Here is a 21723-nt window from a genome sequence, read left to right on the forward strand (position 1 = left end):
TTAAATTTCTTCCAAAAACTCGTGAGAAATTGATGTGCTCAAAAGGAAACATTACAGATATTTTGTGTCCTAACGGGATCTTGACTAGGATGAGCAGTTCATTACTTACATTTCAACTCATCATCCTCATCATTAATGTTATCAGCCTCGGGGTCTAGGATTGAATCCTCAAAACTTGTCCCTACCAGAGTTTGGTGGAATTTTTCATCGTCTTGATAATCTCCGAGGCCTTGCCCAGCCTGCAGTCACAAAAACGGCACACACTGTGGTTACTGTCAATGTTTCCATTGTGTGCTCGGGGGGCCAGGGGAAAAAAGTGAAGATTTCAATGTATTCCATAACTGCGAATATTTGAGTCATAGACTCAAGCCTACGGAGGTTTCTTCTTCATGAAATGATGTAGGAATCTAAGGTAATGCCCACAAGACACTTCAACTGCTCAAGTTCAAGAGATTAGTCCATAACGGATTTTCAGACAGATTTTCAGAAACAGAGCATCACTTATGCTCAACATGTTTAGTTAAGTGACAGGGGCACTATACTGTAAAAAGGTGCTGTCCTTGGGATGAGACGTAAAAAAGAGGTCCTGACTCTCTGTTGTCATTAAAAACGCCAGGGCATTTCTCGAAAAAGGGTAAGGGTGTTACCCTGGTATCCTGGCCAGCTTTCCCAATGGCCTTTACCAATCATGGCTTCAAAATAATCCCCACATTGGTGTTGGTGGAGGGGAGTCCCCATTTGCATGTAAAGCACTTTGAGTGGAGTGTCCAGAAAAGTGCGATATAAGTGTAAGGAATTATTATTACTATTTGTGATTTTTAAAAACAGTATAGAAATTTGGTAAAACTGCCGATATTTCACTTATCTCACGTAAAGTCCTAGCAAAAAAAAACTCAATTTAAACAGGAAGCCTAGTCCCATCAGATCTCGTTATGCATCACTGAGTTTGGGCACTGCTTGAGTGGTTAAAACTAAGGGAAAATTCGCTTGTAAATGGGACTGATGGACCTAGACCACTAGGTGGCACTCTTACTGCAGCACCAGACGTTTCATTGAAAAGAACAAGTTAGAGGTTAATCCCGCGTTGGAAAGAAGGAATAAAAAAGTCATATTTTGACTATTGAGTTTTCTTCGGGGTTCCCCACTCCAAACACTTCATATTAACTCCCCAGTCTGGTGGAAGAGGACTTTCTATTTAACAAAGTGTTATGTTTTGGATTAGATTTTAAAATGCCATCCTGTTCACGATCATTGCAATTGTCAAATTGACAAAATCTCCTTCAGTTTTCCAACGTTTTACAACCTTGCTATAATTTACTGCATTTATCTAAATAATACATCATAATATGACATTTTCAGCACCGACGTATAACTCTTTGAGTCACCCCTTTCCTGTAAAAACAGTTTAAACTCTTAAAAATTAATTATTTTTGTTGTTGCTAAAAAACATTTCTCCATAATGGAAACTATCCATTCATCCATTTTCTAATCACTTCCTTTAAATCAGGTTCGCAGGGGAGCTGAAGTCTATACCAGCACACAACTGGCACAAGGCAGGGTACACTCTGGACAGGGCACCACTTACAGTATATAGTATATGCCACGAAAGAAATTCCCTGAATTATGATCCAACACCATAAACTTGGTGTTGGCTTCAATGAAGTCATGTTACTAGATGTATATACTGAGTAAAAATACATTAGTACCTTTGTACAATATTTCTTTCTGTTTTTTAAGCAGAAGCATTATTCTATGGCACTCTTTTCTTGAAGAGTCTATCATATCTAGTGAGGCAATCGCAGAATCGAACCCAGAACCCAATAAGGCAGCAGTGCTGGCCATCACAACACTTAGTGATGCCTGAACATATAATTCTACACATACTGTATATGGAATGCTCTCTGTGCAATAGGTTACAGCTTGCCCTTTTAAGCCAAGGGTTGACTGATAAGGGAAAGCATATGATGTCCATTGCAATTATTATTTTATACTTTTATTAACTGTAATTTGTAATTACCTTATAAAATGTAGTATTGGTTTTACCTGTATTTGTCTATAACATAGTCTCAAGAAATATGTAAACAGCACTATACTATCAGCCTGAACAATGCTGTTGGGCTCAGGCAATATACTTACAGGTGTTTACTATTACCAGTTGAATCAGGATTCCAGGACACTTTAAGAAACCTGAACTGCCTTATGTAATCCAGTAAGGAGCTATGTTGTCTAGCATTGTAATTTTAAGAATGAAGGTCCTAGGATGTAAGTCTGATTGAAGTAATTGTTCACATTTTCTACTGTGTAATGAACTAGAGGTGAAAGATGAAATCCAATGGAACAAACTGTCAAGCAAACTGTAAGTGCTAATTCATTGCAGTCCTGGAAGAAATGGATTGATGGGTTTTTGGATCGATAAGAGACGAGAAACAAATGACCAGCAGGGTAACCTGAGTGCTCTCTTCTCATTTGTAACTTTTCTTATGCTTATTCAGAGCTCTGCAGAATTTCAGTGTGGAATTAATCAACCGGGATGAATCACAAGACTTGAATTTTAATGCAGTGTTTAGATTTTATTATACCTTCAAAAGTATTTTTAAAGAAAAAGCATGCAGCCAGTAAGTTTTTAGGCAGGCTTTCTCCCTAAATCTTATGATTTTCTATGATTGAACACAAACTATAGGTACTGTATATGATAGAAACACTGATCCTGAGAGAACTAGCTATGGAAAAGATTTGGTGTTTATATGAACACAATATTTTAATCTTCTAGACAATATGTTGAAGAAGTAAAAACACAAAAGAATGCTAGAAACTAATGTACAGCTAAAAGTGAAGAACTTAAAAAAAGGATGATAAACTTCTGTATACAGCTGTGATCATAATATTAATTCTTAAACAGCTACAGTAGGTGAGATCTTCAGATCAATTAGCTACTAGCAACCACATTGAGCTAACTGCGCTTAATGGCCTCCTCTCATTTGTAACCTTGCCTATGTTCTTACAGTATACTCCACTCCAGCCCCCGGAAGTTACAGTTTTCACATTTATTATTATGTCAACTTTCTGAATTGAAATAATTATGTACTGGTTTGCTCAAACCTTTTCAGGGTCTGAAGCTGAAGCTTCATATAGGATAATAGTATATAGTATAGACTATCAAGGACTGTGGTCTTGAAGGACTCAAGTAGACCACCCTGTTACAGGACTTACCCCAGGGGATTCTCTGGATGCCATTGATGTGAGATGGTGTTTTTATTGAGTCTGTCTGGGATCAACTTGCATAACCTGGAAAGATAACTCAGCTTGGTTAGCTTACTAACGAGCACAACAGCAGAAAACATGGTTGGTTGAGATTATAAATTGTTTTAGATGAAAGTGTCTGCCGACTTAATAAACCTAAAAGTGAAAGTCTAATTTATTTCTTCATGCTGTCCCTGACAAAAAGTCAGTGTAAAAGGCAACCAAATGTTTCATTTCGTGTTGTATACGACATGGTTGAAACTTTAAAAGGGGCATGAGACAAACATTATGGTGGATTTCTTGGTGTGTGAGTTGACTGCTAACTGCCTTAGCTCAAGTAATGAGGAACAGTTGAGTCAACTGTAAAAAAACAACACATATTCATACAGTATATGCAAAATCCTGTTAGTTTAAAATACAAACATCCAAACGAAAATTGATCATTTCTGTCTTATGCTTTCTATATTCATGTGTATGGAGTCAACTTGTGTATGCATGACTGTGCGGATGCATAAAGATATATACACCCAAAAATGTATTTTAGCGTGCCATATATTAATAATCTAGCTTCGTATTGTTTCAACAGAGACAACCAACACCTTCTTATCCACTTGCCTCAATCTTTTAAGAGGACTTTTGAGTGACAGAGAATCTCAATTGTGAAACAGCCTTTACTTCAACAAACTAAACAAGCTGTATGGTTAATACAGAGTGTAAAATTTTCTTTTACACAAATATGTACATCTGAATCCCTTGATTTGAAATGCGCACTCTGTGCAAGGATTGTTAAAAATATATTTTTTAAAGTTTTAGTTTGCAAGGGACAGCCTTATCAATGGAGAAAAAATGGTAAGAAACATGTTAAAAATACTTAATGTATCTTTGCATTAATCAATATGAGCTGTAAAGAAAAGTGGAGAATTAGAAATAAAACAAAGATTATATTGCATACTGCTACCACAAAACCACAAAAGCCCCTTATCTTCCAAATAAGGCAATTCACTTGCTTACTAGGAGTGAACTATAACATTAAGAATTTCCTGTCAAATTTCTCTCAACCACGTCTAGCCACAGTTATCTCTTCCTGTCATTGGCTTGTTTTCCTGCGGTAGGATGTATGTGTAGATGTGTCAAAATGCTGTCTTCAAAGCAATCACATCATTAGCCGAAACACATTTTGGACATTGTTTTGGATTTACTCTACTTTCAATATGGCTCTTAGGGCATCAGAATTTCAACACTTATTGGGAGCATCATTTCAAATTCCTGCCCATTCATAGATTCAAAATGGAATCCTACTATTACTAGTGCTTTAATTTAAAGGATTTCCAAAATATGAATACGAGGAATCCTGAATGATTTGTTATTGCATGTAGAAGTGGAAGACCCTTCTTACCTGGTTAAGGAACAGCCAGCCGTTCAGGCGACAAAGCCAGTGGATGCAAATTCCTTTGCTGTGCGCGGGTTCGGATCTGCAGCACAGTGTGAGCTACGCCAAGAGACGGGCGACAAGAAACCCAGCTGCTCTTCCAAATGGCTGAGTCACTTTCTCCCCCATAATCTCTGGCCTCCACCACCACCACGAACGCTCCAACTACTTTTGCTGGTCTTTAGTTGAGATAAACCCTTCTTCGAGGGCAAATAACATTATCAGGATGGGACATCTTGAAGCAAAGGGGCTATCCCATCTAAGTTACCCCCTCCACCCTTTTAGCTATGGACGGCTGCCAGTACTTGAAGTTGAACAGTTTTCGGTGCAAGCCCAGGACTGCATTAGGAGCAGGGGTGTCTTATCTCAAAGATGACATTTCTGCTGTCACCTTGTTTACGAGTTGGGGATTCCCTCATGCACGTGCAGATGGGGGGGTATCCTAATTTTCCACGTAGTCGGAGTATTTTCACATCATCGCTGTTCTGCACTTGCCATAGAAAACATAGAGTACATCAGTGACAAATAAGGCTAATACTTTACCAACCCTGACACTCAAAACAGGTGGAGCAATTGTACAGCGAAATTTCAATTTGGGGCAGCACCAAGGCACAGTGGTTAGCACTACTGCCTCCCTGTGCTAGGGCCCAGGGCTCAATTCCACATCTGGGGTGCCATCTGCCTGGAGTTTGCATTTTCTCCCCATGTGCACGTGGGTTTCCCCCAGATTCTCCTCCCACAGTCTGAAAACATGGTGGTAGGTAAATTGGTTCTAGGAAATTAGGAACTAGATGTGAGTATGTGCGTGTCTGTCCTGTGATGGACTGGCACCCCGCCCAGAAATAGACTCCAGCTGCCCCATGACATGGATGGACTGTAGATTATAGTGAGACCAATAACACTTTAAAATAATGGGGAAGAAGACAGTTTTAATTATAATATAATGGATCAGTTGGTAATCATCTTCTCTCCAACAGCGTCTGTAGTTAGATGAGATGTCTCATCAGAGCTGTCCTCTGAAATTAGAGGAAAGGTCTGTGACAGGGAGTAGTCTGGACTCAACCTGTACCCTCTAGCATCCTCTCTCTCGGCTGATGGGAGAAGATAATGCTGCTACTTTGAAAAGCGATGCCCTGGTCCTCCAGGTACCAACTCTTCTGGCCAGTTGGTACCTGGAGGACCTGTTCCTCAGCAGGACCTGTTCCTCAGCAGTGCACGTCAACCCCATTGAGTGGCAATCTAACTGCTATGGAGCCCACCTGTCCAGCAGTTGTGATGTCCCTCAGGACAGCTGAAGCTGTATTTTGTCAAGTATTTCAAGCCCCACAAGCCTGTAAGCCAGCCTAATACATTGCCACTGAGAACAGTCCTCTGGAAACACAGTTGTAAAAGACTTATAATTGTTTTTATGAGTCTTTTAATTAGCTGACACAGAACCTTGACAGCTCTGGAATTTCACTCCCTCTGAGTGCTAATTACTCAATCGGACTGAGTGCTTCATTTCACAGGTTTTTCCAATTAACAGGTGGTTATGAAACACAGCCACTCCTTACTACTTCACAATTATACTGCATATAACAAATATTGTGACCATTTTCAAGTACAGTACATTAATGGGGTTATCAATCATCAAGAGGCTAGCATTGCTGTCTCGCAGCGCTGGGGCCCTCAGTTCAATTCCAGACCTGGCATTCTACCTGTGTGAAGTTTGTATGTTCTCCTTGTGTGCACATGGGTTTTCTCCAGGTGCTCCAGTTTCCTCCCATGGTAGACATACTGGTAGGTTAATAGGACTGGGAAAATTGGCCCTGGGTGTGAGTGTGCCTACTGTATGTTTGTGTCTGCATCTGTATGGATGCCCTATGATGGACTGGCATCCCATCCAGGGTGTATCCTGCCCTGTATCTACTGCTTCCCGCCCACTGGTTCGAAAATGGATGGCTGGATAATACACAGATCCAAAGCACATTACAAATCTAGCTGAGAGGCATTTCATTCCAACCAAGATAAAGTCTTTCTTCCCATTACAAACCAACAGCCAACAGCAAGCACAGAATCAGGGCTACAGACCTTTGGCTCCAGTTCTCTTTCCAATCATTTTCTCTTTTCTTTGACTTAAATGGAAAGACAGGAGCTGCACAGAGAAAGGCAGGGGAAAAGCGGTCTGCACCTGCCAGTATCAGCTGCCAGTATCAACCAATGATCAACTTGAGCACCACAAAGGAACAAAGACCTCATCGCATTCATAAAATAAACTGTGATTAGATTTTTAAAAAACTAGATATACAAAGAAATACAAAGGTAATTTATTGCCAAATAAGGGAGAAACATGCTCAGACTCTAAAAAGCAGTGTTAAAACAGAAATAGTAGCAAAAATATTAATGACTGAAAAACACATAATTCATTATCAGTGAGCAAAAATAGCAATAAATTGTGTTTTTCTTCTTTTTTCTTTTTTATGTTTTAGCACATAGAGTAATTTATCTCATGCATGTTGACTCAACTCCCAACTATAAACAATAGATAAACTATAGATACTTTAAAAGCCAAACGTGAATACAATGCAGACTGCAAACTATTGCAGCCATTCAAGCCAATAAATGCAATAAAATGCATTAAATATGTTTTTCCTAGGAGAATATGTGCTTGAATTGCATAACGACGTTGTTAGGATTGGGTTAGTAATCTGAAACTGTAGGACAATAATTCCACCCTAGTTTTAAATACCACCCCCTCAAACAAATAACCCACACCTTCCCTGTAATGATTTCTATGTCCCAACAGTCTCCTTACAATGAGCCTGAACTTTGTGTTAGTCATGTTGCTGTGATATCAGTTACCTCATGTGCATGCTCATATAGCAGCTTCAATTGAATAATTCTTGAATTATGTTCCTGACACCTACATTTTATTACACGCAATTCATTAACATTTGCTTACTATGAATTTACTTTCTGTTCTTCCACAAGTCTCTTTTGTTTTTATTCTTCTGCCTTTTCCTTTCTTGTTTAAATGTTTTTTTATTTTATTTGTACCTTCTCCTCTTAATTTAAGAACCTAGCATCCTAATGTCACTTTAAATATGCATAACATACTTTAAATGTTGCACACAAATAGTGTGATTTTCGAGTTTATAAAATGGTAAGCAAAGAGTGGTTGCCAAGAACAGTCAGAAGATAAAATTACATTCTGTGTGTTTTTTGCCCTATCAAAAGGAGACAAATTAACATTATCGTGAATATTTTACTGTGATCATTTAGACAAGGTATCTAATTTTAACGGGGATTCCCTTTTACTGTCAAGGAAATAACCATAGGAAATTACCACAGGAAATTGAGGTGTCTTGACAATTATGTGGAACACAGGGAACCTGTCTCATCAGCAGGGTCTACTTGTCTGCTCTAGCAGTGGGTTATCAGCAGACTCCACCTGTGCCACCAGATCTGTGCCCATTATCTGCTGCAGTGCAACTTTCTACAATGATGTCTTGACTAGGGGCTCCACCCAAAGCTCCCCACCACTTGCTCCGCTCAGAACTTCACGTTTTGTCATTTGCATATACATACATATCGTAATTGCCATTCATCAGTTTTTGAAATAATGAAAGCATTTGAGACATTTAAGGATTTTCTCAACGAATTAGGCAATGCCTTCCCAGACTTACATCCCATTGTTAAATTAATCCAAGTCCTAATTGAATTAACACCTTGCTTAATTAGATTTTCCTTCTAGTTTCACGGGCTAACAAACCACTGATTTCAAGTTACCTATACAATTTAGTTTTTAATCTGAACCATCAACAGTTTACAATTAGTTTCATTACGATTTCAGTTAATGAGCTGTGCAGCTGTAATACAAATTCAAATGTCTCTGGGGACACAAGGGTCAGGAATCTGGGCACTGAAACATGTAAGTGTGGTTCAGTTATGGACAGAAATAGTGTTGATGGATTCTGTCCATATTAATGTACAAAAGCTGAACTCAAAAGTGAAATTGGCAGACCATTTATTGAAAAACCCTTTGATGAATGAAGCACAGGTATTGTAACCTAGACAGTGCTGAATCGTTTATGAAATGGAATAGCATCTATACAAGATTTTGAGAAATATAGCCACAATTATTCAGATTTAAACCTAGGGCATGATAGGTTTTATAAAGCCAGGCTAGTCAAGTTTAGATGTAGTGAGGTTATACTATAACTGGAAATAATGTACTGCTGCTACCACACATACTTACTACATGCAACTCAAATTCTTAATATCATACAAAAAAAGTTGAAATTTCAAAAAGAGATTATTTGATAATGCTTAGACAGGAGAAGCACACAGGGTATCTAAAATCGCTTAAGGGGAGGAAACATTTATTTTTCCCAAGTTAGGGAAAGCTGAGCCAGGAGCCAGGAGTCTTATGTGAGACTGGATAATATTTTCATCCATGGATTACTGCTGGGTTACCACTAGAGGACGGAGTAACAGCAATTCAGTAATGGTGCTTGCTTTTTGGGTGATCAGCATCCATTATGATGTACCTGTAAATATAAGTCAGAAACAAAAATAAAAGTCAAGAAAGCTGTGGCTTGAGTTTTTGGTATTGCTTAACCTGAAACATAAACAAGTGTCTTTTCTTCTCTTTTTGTGCAGCTCTTATAGGTTTTTAAATAACCCTTTACTGCAGGTGTTTAAATGAAAGTCTGGTTTTCAGTCTTAACATGTTTAAGCAAATTATCCATGATTAATGGAACTCATACAAAAAGACATTAACAGTTGAAGATGCATTCTTTGTGGAAAGCTAGCAAGATTTTATTAATTCCATTGTACACCGGCGTCATACAGCTGTTTTAGGAGGGCTCTGTGAGAAAAAAAAACTCTGTTTCCATTTAAATTTCTGCAACAGCCAATGAAGTGTGTTTTGTGGATTTTAAATAATGCGAGTTGGGGAACAGAGAAAAACAGAGAGTTGGGGAAGGACAATATGGAGGGAAACATACTGCTCAATACGATTAGCTCTATCTCAGTATAAAGCACGTCAAGTATGTTATCATATATTGACAGAGTCATTTTGAAAACAACTCCCTTCAAAGGTGCTGAAGCTTAAGTATTAGCTTCTTACACACTGCTTTAAACTTAAGTTATAATGTAACTGCACTGTGAATTTGCTAAACTACACCTGAAGAATAAAAAATTAGAATGTAACTTATTAAACTATCAATTTATTATTTATGTTAAATATAAATTTTTAACTTTCATGTATTCGAAGATGAGATATTAAAATGATAGATGTACAGTTGTTGTTTTATTTCTATTTTGTGTGTTATAGGACAGTAGTGTTATGTTGCTAAGTCTCCAATCATCTTAATTGGCTATATTCTCAAACTAATGAAAGACAACAGTTGCACAACAAAGTGCTTGTTTACCAAGTATACAGCATTTAGGACCTTTCTTAGGTTCCATAGATCTCTAGCTCCCCCTGCCTTGGTTTGTAAAAGCAAAGTAATTTTAACAGACTGAAAGCAAAATGACAAAAGGTTTAGGATAACACTAAACACTAGATACTACTGGCGAGCCATAAAATATTAGAACATTCTCTAAGAAAGAAGAAGTCTTTTTAATATATAACTGTTCCCAACAAAAATATCTTCCCCTTTAAAGTGTGGAGTATGGTGTGTAAATATGAAAAGGAAAGTCCTTATTTAAATGCATGAAACACTGAGGTACTGCAACAAGAACATCTGAAAAATGTCCGAGAGGGTATAGTCTTGTACAGTAGGCATGTGCAGTAGACAGAAGTGATACCCATGCTACTGTCCTGCTACCACCAAATCATGATACACAGTTCCTCTGTGAAACCTCCATGGTTTCCCCAGTGTATGCTGCATGTCTTATTAGGCAATGCTGTACCAGGGCTGGTCAGAAAACACCACCAGCCATGCAGTCTTGTGACGCTGTGTCATCCTGACATTACCAGAATCATTGAAGAGGCATCGTCTTTTTACTGCATGCTAAGCTTGGAGAATGAAGATATTGTAGAATGCATTTAAATAAAAAAAAATTGATTAAAACGTTCGTTATTGTTGTAAATTAGTCTCGGGGAGACTGTGAGCGTATATAAATGTCATGTAAATTTTAGTTGCAGTCTGCACAATGAATTCATTTTCCTTTATTTTGAGGTCTTCCATGAAGCCTAATAGGTCTAGCAGTTTCTTCTGCTGCTGTGCCGATGCTCGTCCTGCACTGATTGACAGTCCATTCATTTGATTGTTAGACATAGACTGGGTGTGGGTTGATCACTAGCATTTTCTGTCATTTGGTACTGCTAAAGTCTTGTGATAATCGCACAATGGGTTAGCGTGGCAATGTTTTTGCTGCAGTATTTATTTACATGCTACCCTAAAACAAAACAATTGTAACAATTACCACATCATTCAAAAACGTAATGAATTTGACCTAAAATGTGCCAGTTCAGAAAATGGATTTCATGGAAATCTTTTGAAAGAGGTGTTTACTGTAGACCTTTAAACATGAATAATTTGGAATATGCTGACTGTAATACTTAGGCATGTTGCAGCCTGTCCACAAGCTTTTCAACTGAAAGCTTTGTACAAAATCTACATTGCCAATGTACTTTCTTTAAACTCTTTGTAAACTCAGTTGAAAAACTTGAATTCCTTTTAAGAATTTGGATATCTAATTCACTATATCTCTTTTCCTAATATCTGTTTAATGGAACAAAACATTTAGTGGAACAAACAAAATGGGAAGCATTTTCATGTTTCGTAATTTCCCTGTAAAAATCTCCAGTATGTATTGCAAGATTTAAAGAAGTACTGAAAGTGGTTTGGTGTACTCCTGTGCTTTGTTATAGATTCAGTTCTGGTTTCTGGTGCACTTCTCAGGGTATATATTGAGATATACACCAGATACTCTTCAGAGAGCATTTGTAGCTGGGTGTTCAAACCTAAGAAAATGATTCACAGGACTGAGATGATTGTGGTCTGGATTGTACTGCTCCGCACCCTCACTGGCGAGACTAAGACTTTTACATTCCAGGACTGCAACTCAAACCTTTCTGTGCTGGAAGTTCTGCCCGGAGGAGGATGGGACAACATACGAAACAAGGACATGGGAATAGTCATGAATATGAACTACTCTCGCTGCAGGACCACAGAAGACAGGCAGTACCTGATCCCAGATGAGGTCTATGTGATCCCACAAAAGCAAACTAACATCGACATCCATTCTGAGTTGATAGAAGACTGGCAATCGTACAAGGATGCTTTTTCCAATGATGTCAATGCTGAAGCGTCTTACCTTAAAGTCCTGAATGGCAAGTTTTCCGAGAAATTAGAGGAAACAAAGATCCACAATGTTTATGATAAGACTTCAACAACTCGGGTTCAAGTGAGAAATGTAATTTATTCTGTAAAAGCCCGACCAGATTTCTCATTTGACATCACCTTTAAGAAACAGCTCCTTGAAATTGCTCAGTGCCTGGCAAGCAACCAGACACAGAGGGCTCTCTACTTGGCTGAAATGCTGGTATTGCGTTACGGCACCCATGTGCTCACCAGTTTAGATGCCGGAGCAAGTCTAGTGCAAGAAGATCAGGTCAGTGAGAGTTTTCTACTGGACAATGCCGAACAGAAATCATCTGTCACAGCCTCTGCAGCAGTGTCTTTCTTCAGTACAGTCAATATTGGAATTAAAGGGAGTTCTCAAACTGAAGACGAAATGACCAAGAAATATCGGGAAAATACAACTGACTCAAAAATTGAGAGTCACGGCGGTGTTCCCTTTTACCCTGGAATTACTTTGGCAAAATGGCAAGAAGGTATTTCAAACAACCTAGTGGCTGTCAGCAAATTTGGGCTGCCCCTGCCTTTCTTCATCACCCCTGAGCGCTTGCCGGAGGTGCCTGAGACAATGGTGAAGGAGATAGCAAATACACTGGACAAGGCAATAAACCTTTATTATGCTGTAAACACCCACCCAGGGTGTCTTGATTCGAAATCGCCAAACTTCAACTTTCAGGCTAATGTAGATGATGGCTCGTGTCATTCAGCTAACACAAACTTTACCTTTGGAGGAGTTTACCAAACCTGCTCATTCTATTTACCTCCTTATGGGAAGATAGATTTTGCCAACAGCCTTTGCCAGTCTTATTTTACCAAAAACCCTCTAACAGGGGACTTCTCTTGCCCACCACGTTACACTCCTGTCCTGTTAAACAGTGTGAATTATCATATCCCCGAGCGGCATACTGATTGCACTAAAGATTGTGCATTCTTCATTTTTGGCTGTGATACAAATTGCGAAACAACAGTATACTATTATAAGATTTATGTTTCCTCATATTGGTGTGCAGCGTTAGAGTCGGTGCCTCAAGACTCTGGTCTCCTGTTTGGTGGGCTCTACAGTAAAGGGGCTGTCAATCCTGTAACTCAGACTCATGCTTGTCCTCCTTATTTCTATCCTTTAAGACTGTTTGAGGACCTGGGCGTGTGTGTCAGCAGTGACTATGAGATGGGCGGTATAAATGCAGTGCCTTTCGGGGGCTTCTTCAGCTGTAAAACAGGTAACCCCTTAGCAGGCCATCTGAATACGCAGGCTCCTGGCATACAGCAGTATTTCTTCTACAGGGACAGTCCTACCAGCTACGCAATGAAGTGCCCTCTTGGCATGAGCCAGCACCAGGCTTATCTGAGCGACGGCTGCCAGGTGATGTACTGCATTCAGGCTGGTGAACTGTTTGCCGGTAGGCTGCCACCCATTCAGCTGCCACCTTTTCGCCACGCTCCCCTCTTCAACTTCACCAGCCCCGAGGTCCGTACACTTCACTCAGAAGGCAACAGGACCTGGGTGAAGGGGCCGGGGAGTCTGGTTTGGACCCTGGTCAGCTCCAAAAACGCGAGGGGACTCACCAAGGGTCGTTCAAGAGCACCATCACAGGAAGGGCCCACCATTGCCATCTCTGTGACAGTCACGGTCATCCTTGTTGCGCTCATTGCTGGGGTGGGTTACAGTGTTAAATGGTGGAGAAGCAGAGGCTTCAGGAGGGCTGAAGAGGGGACACTAGTGGGTTCACACCCCACCTATGGATCCACTGCAGTGTTCGAAGAGCTCGAAGATTCAGACACCCGAGAGCAGCCCTTCTGACCGTCCTGCGTATGATTCCCGAGAGCAGTCTTGAAGGTGAAGCAGAATGCGTTTCCCCTCACACCTTCGTTTGTTTTATTGAATTATTTTCTTCGTCATAAAATAGACCAGAGAGTTCTGTAGCATGGTAGTGAAGACCAATCTTGTTCTTTTGAAATTGAATGCATGTTAAAACACATTATTAAGCATTTTGAAATCTGTAGCTTTCATTTTAGCAGATATTTTGAAAACATGTTCTATTTCACTGTAAGTTTTCATTGTATTAATTTGAATCTTTTTTGTGTTTTTAAAAATTATTTTCAATACCAACTGTGATCACTATATACAAAACATGATTTTATTGTCTTACATGATTTAGCTTTCCACTTCTTAACGCATTTGAAACTGATTATTTTCTATTCTGAATCATAGAAAATAAAGGTACAGAGAAATTTTTAAAGCAGCATTCGGTTTCTAAACGTGTTTTGTCTTCTCTGGTGAACACATTCTAAGGCTATATGCTTGCCGATTGCCAGTTTGTCATGAAAAACATCACGCTAATTCGGTTCCTGAGCATGTCTGTTCCTGTCTTATGCATTCTTGTCACACAATAACGAGCATGGAATATTCCTTTAGAAAACGGGAATGAACATTTAACTAGGCTTTTGGAAAGTCGGTCAAAGAAATAATATGCAGTGGCTTTTTCACATGCAAATTGCTTCAAAATTAATTTCTACATGAAGAATCACAAATTCATATTATGCATTCTGTTATGCTACGGTCCCTGAGGCTTCAGGGCTATCATGGCGAATGAAAGCCGAGCTCCAAACGCAGGTACACAGTGGAACCGCAGTGGAGGCTTAATGAGAGCTGAAGTAATAATGCAAGCTGATCGAAAATTGAGCCGTCTGAATTATTACAATGATTATTATAATTGATCAGAAAAGGGCTACCTTAATGCAGCGGAGAAACGGTCTTGTTTGAAGCTGTTTGAACTAACGCAAACGCTCCCTGCGGCATAGGACCGTCTGGAAAAGACTGCAGAGCCGTAGTTTTGGAGGAGACAGCGGAATAGAAAAGGCGACGAGGGCAAACTGGCCCCGCTAATTCAGTGCTCAGGCCGGCAGGGAAAAGGTATTCTAAGTAGTAGGTGAGCGTCTCGATACTGGAACGCGGAGCACCAATCGCTCCGCGCAATATCTGTGCACCGAATAAGCGGGGGGGCTTTAAATAGTTTGCTCAATTTCCTGATTGAGATCAGGAGGATCCGCCTGATTGAAAGATTAGTGGTCTTTGTGAAATGAGGCCTGAGCGAGTTCGCACAGGTTCGGAAGGAAGCTGAGAGCCGGTCCAAATGCGCTGCTTACCCGGAACAACATTTGGCGTAACACGTTTTCCAAGTAACATAAAAACAACGTAACTTTTATTCCCTGTGGTGCGTTGGGTTCACAGGTTACTAGCATTTGGTTTAAAATGAGAACTATACAACGAAATAAAATAAACGCCACACTGTTTGCAACATTGGTGATCTTTTATTAATTCAAATCCATTTTCTCAGTGGACATTCTCCTCTTCCTCCTGTTCACTGATTCATTACTTAAGCTTGGAAGAAGATCTCACAACTTTTCCATCTACAAGCTCCTCAACCACTGTCACCACTTTCTTGGTGACCGAAGTTTTTGTTTCCACCCCTGAAACATCAGAGAAAATCATTATTCATCTTTAAATCTTTCCAGGTGTGTGTTTGTGTTCCATTTAAATGCTAGTTTAGTGTTTTTATTTATCATTTCAATGGAAATTACATTTCATGTTGCACTGTGCATATAGTATTGTAACGCTTACGGCCGACAGGGCGCTGTGTAAGAGCCGGCGTACCAGAGCGGGTGACGTCACCGCCCTTCCCTGTGATAGCAGGACCACAGCTACTGGGCTGTGGAGAGATCTCTCTTTGGCTCACGGGGCTAGGTCGCTGCAGAGAGACGCGGAAGTCCCGGGTTCGAGCCTCCAGTCGGGATGGGGCCGACCAGATGCGGCAAGGGCGCCCGCCTGAGCCCCCGTTGCGTTACATTGGTGTCAGAAGCGGGGTGGGATAGCCCTTCGCCGGGGACGGCGATTTAAGCGGGGGAGAGTGTAACGCTTACGGCCGACAGGGCGCTGTGTAAGAGCCGGCGTACCAGAGCGGGTGACGTCACCGCCCTTCCCTGTGATAGCAGGACCACAGCTACTGGGCTGTGGAGAGATCTCTCTTTGGCTCACGGGGCTAGGTCGCTGCAGAGAGACGCGGAAGTCCCGGGTTCGAGCCCCCGAGGGTGCAGGGGCCGACCAGATGCGGCAAGGGCGCCCGCCTGAGCCCCCGTTGCGTTACAGTATTATATTCTAATTATAGTATTATATTCTAACTTGAACATATCAGATCTCAAGGATAGGCCTGGCCAATACTGGAATGGAAGACTTCCAAGAAAAATCAGTTTGCTGTTGTACACAGTATAGGTAGACCAGATGATGGCGCTATTTTCTCAGGTTATTAAAAATCCTGTTGCAGTGTTTGTACGAGTAACACTGTTAACCCCAGGGTCCTGGCTAAATTGCACTCTGGGTTTGTACAATCTATTCTGCTTAAAGTTCCCTCTCAATTCAACTGATTATGTAATTTTCACTTTTTTACCTCATCTGCTGTGTAGTGGGCTGCTGGTGTATAAGGTGGGTGCTGTACCTTAGTTTTGGATGAAGTGAATCCCTTCTGATACATAAAGCACTTTTACAGTATACAGAATTTTAAGGTCTAGTACGTTGGGATGGAAAGCAGGATATAAAATGAAATAAATTATTTCATTTAATTGTTTCTTTGTTGTATAAACATACCTGATTTCTCCGTTATTAAGGAGCTCTCGGCTTGGGAACTACAGAAAAAAAAAATCACATTTAATATAAAGCAGAAGGTACTGTCTGTAACCGAGTAGTTTTCCTCAGCAGACGGACTTTCCTTGAATAGAGTTGTACAGGAGGCAGGGAAATTAATGATAAAACAATGACACCTTGTGGACAGCCCAAAGAACAACCCTCCTACCAGATCAAATTCCAAATGTCATTCTTTCACAGTAATATCCTGAGCGGATTCACTGTAACACCAGTTGCACTGTTGTTAAAATGTGTAAATATGATTTAGTTTAAAAGCTTTTCATACAGGATATGCACAAGTGAAACTCTTGCAAGGACACAAAATTCATTTCTAATTCCTAGTCTGTCTAATGACAGAAGCTGAACAACTAATTTTCTATCATCTTAAGGGGACCTATGATATGGATATCGTATGGATGTGGATAATTGAATTAACTCACAAACAGTATATCTTTCACTGTTCGTGAGGTAATTCTAGTCTTTTTGAAATTGAACTTCCAGATCATCGCTTTTTGTCTGAAAGGTTTTGAAAGATGGTTGCAAACCTGACTCAAGAAAAATCAAACCCTCACACTTTACAGGAGCAGCAGTAAGACTGCCAAAGCTTAGCAGATCAGACTTTTTGATCATTTCTCACATTTAACAATTAATATTTTTTCACAAGTATTTAATTTAACACAATATGCTGGATGCTGCATGCATGGTTATTACCTTATGTTGAGCACATTTGCATAGAAGGGTGATGAAGTAAAGTGATATTTGAAAAAAATATAATCTCATCTTGTACATTTTGGCTCAATTTGTACAATTTGTATAGGGGCCTGTAACTCATCATTAATCCTATTGGGAGTGTTTCCTCATTCTTGCATAGTTATTGGTTCTGAAAGTGGATCCCGATAGAAATTCCTCCCCTTACCCTGCACTCCCCCCATCCAGCAGGCGTCTGTACTCCTCGATCTCCTTCTCCAGGCGGGTCTTGATGCCCAGCAGGACTTGGTATTCCTCGGAGACGCGCGCAGTGTCAGCCCTCAGCTGGGTCAGCTGAGTCTCTAGGGAGGTGACCAGGGTCTGCAGGCTCCCCATCTGAGCGGAAAAGCGGGCCTCCGTGTCGGCCAGTGTGCCTTCCAGCGACTGTTTCTGCAGAGAGCCCAGGCACGTTACTCCCCAGAGATTCCTTATCATGAGATGAAAAAATCTAAGGGACATGCCGATAAAATCCATGCATTCTGTTAACTAATATAACATCAAACAACAATTATCTTTATTTTTATGCCACGCCAATTTGTAATTGCTGATTTGTTGTCAACTCTTTGTACCACAATATCTCCCCTTCATCTCTGGACAGGAGAGTGACATTATGAAGGAATGTGTAGTTTCTGTCCTGGTTATTGATCTCACTGTGCAGACAGCAGAGCTGGAGGAGCTCTGGCTAATTGCACTGCAAGCGTTGTGTATAAAGGTGTGTACTCTGGACAGCCCAAACCAACCCACACCCAGTGAGCCACTGCTGGGGGAATCCCAGATTCCTGTATCTTTTGTAGGAAAAGAAAAAAGAACTAGAAAGGTGCTTGTATGAGTGCTACCCTGCTGTACTAGTGTTATTGCTTTAATGCACTGAATGGGACCACCCTCTGACAGCTAATGTGTACAAGCAGGGGACAGTGATTGTGTAACTGTGTTCTTGGCTTTTTTTCCTAATTTGCTACACTGTGCCATATATAGACTGAAATACAGAACAATGCTGTTTAAGAGCTTTACAAACTACAAGACATGTTATGTTTAACTGTATGTTTTGCAGTTGATGTCTCTTATGTTATATTTTCACCTTTCTATGGTGACCCATATCTTAGTGCTCTGATAGCTGTGTGTGCAGTGGGCAAGAAATAAATACAACAGCAGTAGTACGGTATTATAAAACACAGCTTCGATCTGTAAGCTAATAGTCCTGCTGGAGTCCGTATTGCTTTGTTTGCCCAGTCTTTTGCGAAAACAGCTCAGCTCTTTGTGATCCAGTGCCTGATGATTCACTCGTGTTCCTTACTGTAGCATAGAGGGACTGCAGCTCCAGCTCCAGGTTTTGGAGGCTCTGTTTGCCTTCTTTCAGCTCTGTCGTGCTGGTTTGGAGAGACTCAGTGCTCTCCTTCACCTCCTTCTGAACCACCTCTGCCTTTCAGGACAATGGGAAATGCAAGTACGTCACATTCTGGTTTAGGATTTTCAACAGCGTCAAGCAATTACATTGGCATGGTGGCTCTAGACCCATGAATGTTGCTTCCTTTTTCTTTTGAAAACTTGTCATTTTTGATGCAAACATGAAGAACACAGACCCGAGGGTACAGATGTTACCCTCTTAATGCTCCATACCGATGTTATCTTGGATGGCAAGTTACAGCACATGGAAAGTATAATAAATCCAAACTGAGATACTCCATAGCTTTGAGCTATAAAATAATCTAAAGTTATGTACTAGAAAAGAAATGAATAGTGTGGGAGCATTCAGTCTGATGCCAGGATATGCTCTCTGGTGGAGACGGCGTGAAACTATTTGCCTGCTGCTGTTACCTTGCTGTTGAACCAGGCCTCTGCATCCCTGCGGTTCTTGGCCACCAAGCCTTCGTACTGCTCCCTGATCTCCTCAATGACCTTGTTGAGGTCCACTGCAGGAGCTGCGTCCACCTCAACCTGGATCTGACCGGTCAGCTGACTGCGGTAGGACTGAGATTCCTGAAGGAAACAAGATGTAAGCGTGGGGCGTGGAACTCACAGCCATGTTGCTGAAGCTGACACCCTGGCTTAGTTCAAGAAATGGCTGGGTGAGATCTTTGGATCAAGAAACGACTGCCAAATTAGATGGCATCTTCTCATTTGTAACCTTTATTATGTTTCATTCTGCTATACTGTTGTTAAGAAAACCCAGAACAGTGTTCAGCAACAGCGGAGTCGGGTGGCAGTGTTCAGTTTACAAGACAGATACGTACATTCAGCTGGGCTTGGAAGGACAGAGATTCCTGGGGGAAATAAAGGAAAACAGAGGTCAATCAGAAGATAAACAATGCCTGACTGTCTCCTTGTCCTCACCTCCTCGTGGTTCTTCTTGAGGAAAGCCATCTCATCCTTCACCCCTTCGATCTGCATCTCCAGGTCAGTTTTGGCCAGGGCCAGATCACTCATCACCTTCTTCAGGCCAGCAATGTCAGCCTCCACAGACTGCCTCAGATTCAGCTCATTCTCGTACCTGCACGCCAGAGAGAGATGGATGAATACACAGGCATGTCTGGGAGAGAATATATGTACTGACATTCATATTGTGTGCACAAGATTAGGACAGGACGGAAAACTCACTTGACTCTGAAGTCATCAGCTGCAAGCTTGATGTTGTCCATTTGAATAGCTAATTCAGAATTCACCTTAAGAGCAGCCAAAATCTGTATAAAACACCAAGTAAATAACAACAATAGAATTACACTTTATTGTTATTGTCCTAACTCTCGTGATATTTCTGCACTCCACAAAAAATTGTCTTTAAATGTAACACTACTTTGTTACACTAAGAGGCAATGTATGTACTACTGAGCAGAAGGGGGAGACAGAGGCAGTTTTTGAAAATGTCAGGTATCTTCATCTTTTGCTGTACCTATAGTATGCTTTTAAAATATGACATAGTGCAAAACACTTATGAAAGTATTATATAGACTTTAATTTGTTTCTGTCAATTTTACATGTGTGCATCTTAAAAATGTAGTGTTTAAAGTTTATTTGTTGTTTTTAAGTGTTTTGGAGTACAATCTGATTTTTCAGTAAAAAGCAAGGAACCAACAATCTGTAGATTGTAGCTTCTATGTAAGTAAAATCATTTAAAATGCTATATTCTATATATAAATTATAGTGTTTATGTGTAGCATAATGAGTGTAGACACCTGGTTCGCCAGAACAGTACCAGGGTGCTTAAAAAATGGAACTCATTTTGAGCCAAGTGTTATTGTAAATTATTTAAATAATTCATTTAATTATCTAAACCTATGTACATTCATCTTATAGCTCACAAAAAAATAATTTGCTTGGTAACAAATTACCCATTAAACTTGCTTAATTAAACGATGAATTACAGATACTTGGCGCAAACAGCGCAAACAGGAGGTTGATTCCATGCTGGAAAAATGGAAATGTCTTGACTGCTGAACCTTCCTCGGGTGTCTTTTCAGTGTGGAATTAACCTCAGCTGGTTCCTTTGCTGATACAGCTCCTCACTTGATCCTGACAAGACGATGAAGGGGAGAGAGCTGGAGATTTTTGGGGGGCTCTGAGAAAAACTTTCCTCGTGACGTTTTTTTTCTCCTCTGGTGGATTTTCTCCTCTGCATTTTCACAAACCCCTGAACATCTTTGTGAAACAACACTCCTGCTGCTTTAGCATGGCTGCACACCTGCGAACACCACGCTCGAGCTCGCTCACCTTGTCGCTGAGGTCCTTTATGGTGGCATCGTGGGTGCTGTGATCCCGCGAGGTGACGGTACGGCTCACCCCCCACTCTCGGATCTGCTGCTCCAGCTTGGCGTTGGCGGCCTCCAGGGACCGCACCTTCTCCAGGTACTTGGCCAGCCGGTCGTTGAGGTTCTGCATGGTCTGCTGCCCGTTGTTGAGGCCGAGGGCTCCGCCGCCGTCGCCGAGGGCACTCTCCAGAGAGAAGGCGCCGAAGCTCAGCCCCGCGCCGGCAGAGCCGAAGCCGCCGCCGCCTGCAGCCGAGGCGGAGGCAGTCGAGATGCGGGTGCCCCAGCCCCCCGCCCCTCCATGCACACTTTGGGTCCTGTGCGCGGCCACCAGCCCGCCCGCCCCACCACGGAAGGACCCCGCAGAGGAGCCCCAGCCTCCAGAAGCTCTCGGGGCTGCTGACACACGAGCCCCTCCCTTGATGGAGAAGCTGCTGAGGCTAGAGAAGGAAGACATGGTTTTGAGCGATCGGGGCCGGCAGGCAGGGCAGAGCTCAGGATACACCCGAGACCCTCGCTTCTGCCTGACATTTATAG

The 21723-nt window shown here is 41.2% G+C and overlaps 3 protein-coding genes across 5 annotated transcripts in view; 1 reads left to right on the forward strand and 2 right to left on the reverse strand.

The window, feature by feature from the left end:
* slc4a1a (solute carrier family 4 member 1a (Diego blood group)) overlaps nucleotides 1–4832 on the reverse strand; it is a 31416-nt gene extending 26584 nt beyond the window's left edge. The window contains exons 1-3 of one of the 2 annotated variants that reach the window (XM_088622907.1): nucleotides 4637–4832; nucleotides 3211–3285; nucleotides 110–239 (exon numbers count right to left, since the gene is read on the reverse strand). In XM_088622907.1, the coding sequence (XP_088479033.1) occupies nucleotides 110–239; nucleotides 3211–3234 (154 nt within the window). In that variant the 5' untranslated portion in view covers nucleotides 3235–3285; nucleotides 4637–4832. The remainder of the gene's footprint in view (nucleotides 1–109; nucleotides 240–3210; nucleotides 3286–4636) is intronic. The other variant, XM_088622908.1, reaches the window with a different exon arrangement.
* A 6717-nt stretch (nucleotides 4833–11549) lies between these two features.
* On the forward strand, nucleotides 11550–14267 carry LOC148638575 (macrophage-expressed gene 1 protein-like). The gene has a single exon (XM_088622695.1). It carries the CDS (start codon nucleotides 11633–11635, stop codon nucleotides 13820–13822), a length of 2190 nt encoding a protein of 729 aa, XP_088478821.1. The 5' UTR covers nucleotides 11550–11632; the 3' UTR covers nucleotides 13823–14267.
* Nucleotides 14268–15313: 1046 nt separating this feature from the next.
* LOC148638576 (keratin, type I cytoskeletal 50 kDa-like) lies at nucleotides 15314–21704 on the reverse strand. Of its 2 annotated transcripts, none has more exons than XM_088622697.1 (8): nucleotides 21152–21704; nucleotides 20042–20124; nucleotides 19778–19934; nucleotides 19262–19423; nucleotides 18741–18866; nucleotides 17616–17836; nucleotides 16664–16701; nucleotides 15314–15492 (listed from the first exon to the last, which is right to left on the reverse strand). In XM_088622697.1, exons 1-8 carry the CDS (start codon nucleotides 21641–21643, stop codon nucleotides 15395–15397), a joined length of 1377 nt encoding a protein of 458 aa, XP_088478823.1. In that variant the 5' UTR covers nucleotides 21644–21704; the 3' UTR covers nucleotides 15314–15394. The 2 variants fall into 2 exon arrangements, with proteins under 2 accessions (XP_088478823.1, XP_088478822.1); XM_088622696.1 differs by having other exon boundaries at nucleotides 19778–19973.
* Nucleotides 21705–21723: the final 19 nt, after the last annotated feature.

This window comes from Lepisosteus platostomus, chromosome 28 (assembly GCF_059453375.1).
Source record: "Lepisosteus platostomus isolate fLepPlt1 chromosome 28, fLepPlt1.hap1, whole genome shotgun sequence".
Taxonomy (NCBI): domain Eukaryota; kingdom Metazoa; phylum Chordata; class Actinopteri; order Semionotiformes; family Lepisosteidae; genus Lepisosteus; species Lepisosteus platostomus.

Bases quoted from the DNA above. Each gene is read 5' to 3' on its own strand.
- LOC148638575 (XM_088622695.1), top strand. From the start codon at position 11,633: ATGATTCACAGGACTGAGATGATTGTGGTCTGGATTGTACTGCTCCGC.
- LOC148638576 (XM_088622696.1), bottom strand. From the start codon at position 21,643: ATGTCTTCCTTCTCTAGCCTCAGCAGCTTCTCCATCAAGGGAGGGGCT. The intron at 17,837-18,740 runs GTAAGGAACACG...GGCTCTCTGCAG, and splicing joins TGCAGTCCCTCTATGCTACA to AAACAGTCGCTGGAAGGCAC. The intron at 16,702-17,615 runs GTAAGGGGAGGA...TTTTTTCTGTAG, and splicing joins CTGGATGGGGGGAGTGCAGG to TTCCCAAGCCGAGAGCTCCT.